This window comes from Athene cunicularia (genome assembly GCF_003259725.1).
Source record: "Athene cunicularia isolate RWA chromosome 2 unlocalized genomic scaffold, athCun1 chr2_part1, whole genome shotgun sequence".
NCBI lineage: Eukaryota > Metazoa > Chordata > Aves > Strigiformes > Strigidae > Athene > Athene cunicularia.
In genome coordinates this window covers 76,348,331-76,356,647 of record NW_020799095.1, presented here as the reverse complement: position 1 = coordinate 76,356,647, position 8,317 = coordinate 76,348,331, and the positions used below count along the sequence as shown (strand labels likewise).

The 8,317-nt window shown below is 41.2% G+C and overlaps 1 protein-coding gene across 1 annotated transcript; it reads right to left on the bottom strand.

Annotated features, from left to right (window-relative positions):
- Positions 1-654: 654 nt before the first annotated feature.
- Positions 655-8,317, bottom strand: SNRNP48 (small nuclear ribonucleoprotein U11/U12 subunit 48). The gene is made up of 7 exons (XM_026843233.1): positions 8,228-8,317; positions 7,449-7,523; positions 4,626-4,814; positions 3,582-3,703; positions 3,022-3,137; positions 1,792-1,956; positions 655-931 (listed from the first exon to the last, which is right to left on the bottom strand). The coding sequence occupies exons 1-7, from the start codon at positions 8,280-8,282 to the stop codon at positions 892-894; spliced, it is 762 nt and encodes a 253-aa protein (XP_026699034.1). The 5' UTR covers positions 8,283-8,317; the 3' UTR covers positions 655-891.

Below are 8,317 nucleotides of genomic sequence, written 5' to 3'. Positions count from 1 at the left end.
TGGAGTGCCCTCTCCTGGCAACTCGATCAAACAGAAGAAAGTAGTGTAGGAAAGCTGGATTTGCAAGCTTGTTTGTTGAGGTAACAAGCTTGGCTGCTGCTGATGTGACTTTGCTGTAGTAGACTGTGTGTGGAATTAACAGCACTAGAAATTGATATAATAAGTCTCACTGAAGTGGAATCCTCCTGCATACCCTTAATATGTACCTGCATGTCTTAAGCCTTACTGTTTTATCAACCTCTATCACTAGTATTTATGTTAGACTACAGGATGGGAACTCATGGTTCTTTTTGGAAGGAAATGGGCATATACCTGGTGTTTGAAAATGGCAGTCAGTGAAACCAGTCCTTGGTGCCTCCCTGCTAGTTTCTGTGGAGAGCTGTATTCTCATCATCTCTGCCAGATGACACTGATCATAAATTTCTTTAGCATGAGCTTAGGAACAGTAACTTTCCTGTTATTTCCCTTTTACCACTAGCTGCAATTGAAGGTTTTTTAGCCCAGAGAGGACACTGGCAGGTGGGAGGGGAGCTCTCTTCATGCCTTTTCCATTTGCACTTGGTCCTAGACTCCAGGGATTAGCTCTGTTCTATATCCACTAATTAGTACAGCCTCTCACATTTCTTTCTTCAGCCTTGACAGATTAAACTCAAATAGATGAGAGATCAATATAATTTATTAATAGATGCATTAGTGTTACAGATGCACACATTTTCTGACTAGCATTAAGGTTTGTCAGGATAAAAGCATTTTTGTCTCCAACCACAGCTGTGATACAGCACCAATATTAGGTCCATGGTGTTACTGTCCCTGGCACAACAGCAGTTATGATAGTTCCTGTGTGAGTAATTCTTTCAACAGCTGAAAAACAAAATGATCAGGTTCTTGTTTCTACTTCCTTCTTTTATGGCTGTGATACTTGTCTTCATCCCTGAAACAAAAACACAAACATTGTGTGGGTTGTTAGATTCAGACTGACAAAATCTGAAGGTGGAAAAAAAAATACTCAGAAAATAGAAAGCTCTCATTAAATGTAATCATGTCCTCTTCTAAGGAAAGAAAGTAAACTCCTTTAAAACAGTTTACTTCCCATGCTGTTTTAATCAAAGCCTTGCCATAGTGGCAATTAGTTTAGGATGAATGGCATCACTGTGTAATGAGGCAAGCAGTCATTCCCACCCATGCAGTAATCTACAGCACTTTCCCCATGCTCTAGAGCCAGTGCAGCATTCCTACAGACTTGCAGATGCAAATGTGCCCTTGTTGATGGTATTAGGTGTGGCCTAGATTTTTCTTTTGCCTAAAAGTATGTCCAGAGCTACTGAAGAGCAATAGCTCTGTTTTGAAGCATCTACCACAGAAAAGCTAGTCAAGTGATTGTATGTATATACGTATTAGTGAAACAAATAATTCTGCTTAAGTCCTAGTGCAAACCAGAGCAGAAATCATCATTAGATATAAGTGCCCTTAGCTGGTTAAATGGGCAGTATGTTATGTTGATTGAGGAGTAAAACAGCCTGTAACAGCAGTGCACTAATCCTGTCGTGTGCTGTTGAAAATGTCACCTTTCAGATGTGAGAGTAAATGCTGAAGCCTGGCCCACAATTTATGATCTCTCAGCATGTTCTGTTTAGTATTAGTAGCCTCATGCCCCTGACTTGTTATACTTTGAGATGAGCCTAGCTTTTTAATTGGACAAGATACTCTAATTCTCTGCACTCCATTCTCACAGACTATGGCTACAGCTGCCTGATTCAGAAGCAGGAGTCAGCTGTCACTATTTATGCTCACCTTTCTCTTTTTCTTCGAGAATCTCTGTCTTTGCCTCTTTCGTGACTCCTTTTTCGTTTATTTGGACTCCTACTGGTCTCTCTCCTATGTCTGGTGCGTTCAGTGTCCTTACAGCTTCCTCCAGACTGCCGTGAGTCCACTGAAGCTGACCGCCTGTCTTCCTTTCTGAAGAAAAGATTATTGATTTCATTCAATAAAAAGTTTCACAGTCACTATTGTTTTCAGTACCAGTTTTGTAATAATTACCTATTAATGGTGTCAGACAGAGGATACATCTTTTATTAAGACTATCTCTCTAAGAAATACAGTACCTCCCAAAAGAGGCCCCAATTCCATGCTCTTGTATGTGTACATCTCAGCACACTGTTTAATCCAGTTACTTTTTACATACACTGTCCTACCTCTGCTCATGAAACAGGAGACAGTACAAGGGATTCCCTCTCTTTTGCTTTAGATCCCTGACTCTTCAAACCACCTGCCTTAAGCTGCTCCCTATAGCTGGAGATCCCAGCAAGCCTGATCACCTGTACAACCTTTTCATTCACCTTCATTTTAATACTGAAAACAAACACCTCGAGTGTCACCTTTTAGTTTGTTTCAGTAACCTTTTTATCTCAAAGATCTCTGAAGCACAAATAGACTACACTAGGTCATGATTCAATTTTCATTTCAGTGACAAAGTTTGGAAGAGGCTGCAGTGCTGCTTGACACAGGAAGAAATACGTATACATAAACCACACTCCCAGGTAGCACAGCAGCATTCACAGTCGTAAGAACTGTAAATGGTCACCATATTAGTAAATTATGAAAACCTTTTCTCTGAGGTATTTCATATTATATCTGCCATAGCATGTCCTGTCATGTGGTAGGGAGGAGAAGAAATTGCGTACTTCTATTTTCAAGTGTCCTCTGTCCCAGCTATCACGTATACGTGTGCATTTGGACACAGAGGGAGCACTATTCCTTCCCCAGCTCCACCAAGAACTACCTCTTCACCTGGATCACTTGCAATCTACCTCCTTACTGCTGAAAAAAAGTTAGTAATTCATTTTTCCTCATCCTTCATACAGACAGAGCTTCTCAAGCGAGCGCTTAACAGAATTAATATAAAACAGATTGTGCATACATCTCACCCAAGGTTGGTGTATGGCCTATTAGAAAGAGGTAATAGGATAACATTACAGGCTCAGGCTGCTGACATCCCTGAGGAATATGCCAACTGTGACATACCTTCCTGAGGGTTTTGACTTCCCTCCTTCACTTATCTCTGCATTATCCAACTGATTCTCCTCCTGCCAGTGATTGCTGAGTTCTTCCATATGCACACCAATCACATCCCGAATCACCTGGAGATTAAGATACATTAAAAGCAAACAACAAGAAAAGCAGCATGTCATGGTAGTGGCCTGAACTAGCAACTAGACAGCAGAAGGTAAACATCTCAGAAAAAAAATTCCCCTCTGAACCCTGTACATCAGATGTTAGAATGGAAAGTCTTATTTGCAGAAACAGGTATTTCAGCACAAATTTAAATAACACTGTTTTACAATAGACAGTAAACTATATCTTGCTGGCATTTTCACATTCAAAATGTAAGTCAGAAATGCTCCTGTTATTTGCAACAAACCAGAAAAAAAAAAAAAAGATTCCTCTATAGTTTGCAACTCTAATAAACCAGGGCATAAGAAACGGAAAAAAGAGAGACAGTTTCTTTGTCCGAAAGGGCTTATCATTGTTTCTGCTGATATACAATAAGCATTTTTGTTCAAAAAACTATTTTCAGATCTCACCTCAGTGTAGGACTTCTTTGTTATATGAACATTCTTAGCCCTGTATGACTGCCGCCGCCTTTTGTAGTCTCGCATTTCAGCCAGAATTTCAAGATGGGACTTTGGACCTTTCTGGCTATCATCTAGCAAAAAATTGGAAGCAAAACACATGGTCATTAGCAGGACATTAGCACCTGCAGGTATGCAAGTCTAGTGCTTTAGTGAGAAAAGTCTGAAACACAAAATATAGTGTTCTTTCTGAAGTTTCTCCTGTATTTAGTAACTATTACGAATTTAGCACAACTTTCCTCTCCAACCTCCTTGCTAGTTTTACAAGACTAAAAAGCCACCTAAGCAAGTGCTGTTATGTGATCTCAGTCTGCTAACAGTGATCCAAATCAACAAAGGGTCTGTGATCTGGTGAAGTGCCTACAAAATACAGGCCATGTTTTCAAAGCCAGTATTACAGTAAGACACAAAGATTGAGAAAGCCAGATTCTGTAAAAGATTTAGCAGTGTAGATGACAAACACTATATCCTACCTCCTAGGCACAGCAGGACCCACAGGGTAACACAGGTGCTTATGTTGCACTTAGTATAGTTACAGACTGGCATGACTCAACAGGGATGAAAGGCCTCAGTCCAATACACCCATCTGTATTTTGCTCAAGAGCTCCATCAGATGACTGCCAAGCCTTCTTGTTCAGCTTTTAGTCTTAAGTGATCATCATCTCTCACAGCAAATACTGTTCCAAACTGCACAGTAAGCTGACAACTTTATGCAACTTGAAGTCAGTTGCAGCCAAGACAAAAGATCCATCCACTAAGATACACACAATGTGTGTGCCAATAGCAGAGCACTGAGGCTTCCTCAAAAGTAAACAACATAAATAATACCAAACCAGTGTGTTCTCATGTCAGGCTGTCATTGTGGCTTTTAAGAACATTATGCTTTTCACAATAAAAATAGCACCAGCAATTCTGTTTGGCTTTCAACAAAACTTATCTAACTAGACAAAGTGAAAGTTCTGAGCCATAAATTCAACAACAGATCATTCTTCAAACCTTGGGTGATTTTTGCTGCTAAATCCACAAAGAGATCACTGTCATTTTCCGTTATTTGGGATCTAGACCTCTGTTTCTTTGTTTCCTCAACAACATAATCATAAAGAGCAAGGCGATCAGCTTGAGTTAGGTCACAGGTGAAACGCTTGTGATTCTGAGGAACTTCTACAGGCAGTAATGAGTAAGATCCTGGAGGTTGAACAGAGAGCTGTTATTAGTAAAAGAGCATAATTATCTAGGAAAACACTGAGAAGCTCAACAAACAAACAAGCAGTAAACACCCATGCTGTTTTCATCCTTCCCCTACATATCTGTAAGAAGTTTCAACCTTTTTAATTTGAAAGGATAAAAAGTGCTCAAAGAAAAAAAAGGCCCAAATCCTTCCCCAGCCCCACACAGGCTGTAAAACCTCTCTTGACAGCTTACACTGTTAGCTACAGGTTTTCATACGCTTTGAAGGGATTGTAGTAGATTAGACCAAAAGAACACTTTGTATTGTCCCATCAACTTCAGCTCTTGGCTTACAAACTAAAGCTCTAACTTGTGGGTTTGTCTTAATCCTAGAATTTTCTATAAGGTACTAGCTGCAAAATACCTGTTCTGCCAACAAGAATGAAAGCTTCTAGGAGACCAGATAACTGGGCACTGTGCAAATCAGTCTCATACTCAGTCACTTTCTCTGCAGAGCTTTTGGAATAGACTGCCACAGGCATTTATAACTAAAAGGGCTACAAAAGCACTTGCAGAATGTTCCAGATTAGTTCAGATAACTGCAGTTATGAAAATAAACACACTGCCTGCACACTCTTCTAGCCCTGAATGATCAGCCCAGTGCTCTTCCCATTCCCCAGTTAAAACACATATCCTCCCAACAAACAGTATATCCATTCTCAACCCATTGCAAGGACAATGCCAAGCAAAGTGCCTTCCCTCAAGATACAGGATACGGTATTCTAAGATATTGCCTGCAGTAAAGCATTTTCCTTGAAAATATTCAAATTCCCAGCAGCCATTGACCTGACCTCCATAATCCTGCTCCCCATAAGGCAACCTTCTCCCTGCAAGGCGCAGTCCCACACAGACGTACATCTCCAGGCAGACAGAAGAGCCAACACGTAAAACAGGGCGTATGCGGGAGCCTTCACAACAGCAAAGCTACTGATTCTCTAGATTATTCAGCACTTAACGGAAGCTGGGCAATCTTTCACATCCTGGTTTAACTAAAGACACCAAAGAAGAGGAAGAGGAGCCACAGTAACTCTACAACAACAAACCTAAAATTCAAGATTTCCTCATTACTGTACTTGAAGCCTAAACCAGAACTTTTCTAATCCAAACTTACAGATTTAAGCATGAACACTAGAATTTTATTTTTAAAATATGCTGTTCTTAAAGGGTCACGGAAGCCCATAAAAGTGCCCTAATAGTTACGTGTTTGTGGTTTTACAAGAATTTCACAACTTGTGATTAAGACCAGCCTTCCTGTCCTATTATATAGCTATTCTAATGTTCTAAATATGGCTAGAATTTTTTAAAAGCAAAGAAAGATAATTACTTCCTTTGATAGTCAGTCAAAAGGAAACGTATGATGAAAAATGCTTTCCATTCATTTCTGTTGCCAAAGACTAAACAATTCCAAGTCAGTAGATCTTACAATAGGCTAGGATGCCAAAGAGAACCAGCCCAACACAGTTTCAGTGTTATCTTCAGAGAAATGCAAGCTTGTGTTGAAATTGGACGGCAAACACTGGCATCTAGTGGCTCACTGATGCATCCTGGTCATGCACCACCTGAGAAAGGGTTTAGCCAGTTCTCTGCTTGGATGTCCTTGTGTCAAATTAATCAGTTCTCTCCAGAGGAAATGCACCTGACACGCTCCAAACAAGTGACCATCACATGAAAGCTCTTTCCCAAGCAACTGTCTGTTAAGGCTCCATTTGCTATGCCAGAGAAACAAAGACAACATGAGAAACTATGCATGAGCAACCTACAAAGAAAGTAGAACAAATGCACTTTTCCTTCTGCTCATATAGGTTTACCAAACTAAAGGACTGCAGACAGTCAATGCTGTATCCTTCAGGTGTTGCAATAATTTCAAAATTATATGCTGCAGGTGTGAAGTAGTTTCTACAGGTAGCCCTACTTTTCTGCTCTGTATTGGTCTGAATTCTAAAAGACAAGCATTGCTCAGTCTTAACCTGGTTCCCAGACTGGTCACAAAACCCACTGAAAAATGAAACATAAAGGAACTAATGAGCTGAGAGCAGTGGCAAAGGACACAATCCTATTTGTAGATGTATCGGGATATTTCTTACACAACTTCTTAGGACAGTCTTGAAACAATCCAACCTAATAATACACATGCTGGGTTTTGATCTGAGGAGCAGTGGACAAGCACACACAGCTCATATCTAGCAATTAATCCTTAAATGAACCATCACATGAAGAACACAGCTGGAGGCAGCATTAAAAGAGTTTGACCCATAAAGACCAGAAGGATAATATTGGAACACACAGGCAGAAAGCAAAGGGTAGGTAGTGGGATGGGAAGTGAAGGACACGTGCTTTAAGAAACTCCTGAATTTTGTACTGTTGATTTTCCACTCCTGAAGAGAACCAGAGATGTGAGCACAACAGACTCGTATTTTCTCTTATCTAATTGTCCTGAGTAGAGAAAGTAGTCAAGCTCCAAAATATACAAGGGAAGGAATATTAAAAATAAATTTTAAAAAGTCTTTGCAGCAGTACACAAGTGGAATGAAGGCAGCTCCGAGGGGGGAGACAAGAGCAGCAAAGTCATCTCAGTATCTGCTTGCTACGTACCTTCACTGTAGCCTGTACCTTCTTTTGCACTTTGAGCTCTAGCTTGCTTAACAATGTGAAACTGTAGATCTTTATCTGCAGACAGAGAAGTCAAAATTATTACAGAACTTTTACATCAAGTACTTGGTAGGGTTAGTCTTTATTCCCCAGCCTCTATTATGAGACGTGTTATGTTCCAGAACACTGTGGTTTTACTTATGCATAAGGGAAGGTCTGAACTAAAAATATAATCTATTCCATATCTGAACTGAGGGAAGGAAAAAAAAAAAAAGGATTTCTGAGTTACAGAAAACTCTTACTTCTGTGCCATTCCTATACCCCAAATTCTAGGGCCAGTCTTTCCACCTCTGAGCATGCATTTTAATGCACTTTCTGCACTTGATGCAAGGAGAACACAGGAAGAACCTGGAAAATAACCTAAGATGGAGAAAAAGATCCTCCTTGGATTTGTAAATGAAAACAGCCAAGTGACCTACAGAGCAGAATTACACAGCGACAGAAGCATACCAAGGGTAAATTGATGGAAACACTGTATTTTTAGGAGGCTTTGGAAAGTTTACAACTGATGAGGCAGTGGGGTGTGCTACCGCGGGGACCTGGACTCTGCCCCCTCCTCCTGGACCTCCCCTCAGCCCCATCCCCTGCCCCTCTCCGGGGGTCTCTCCTCAGTCCCATCCCCTGTCCTCTCCCCCCGGGTCCCCCCTCAGCCCCGGCTGCCCCCCTGCCGCCCCCGGGGGACGGGGACGGCCCCGTCAGGCAAAGCCCCCGCTGCCACTCACCCATAGCGACGGTGGGAACCTTCAGGTTTTCGTAGAAAAAGCTGGAGTCGTACATCTCGGCCTGCGGGACCAAGCGGCTCAGTCAAGGCC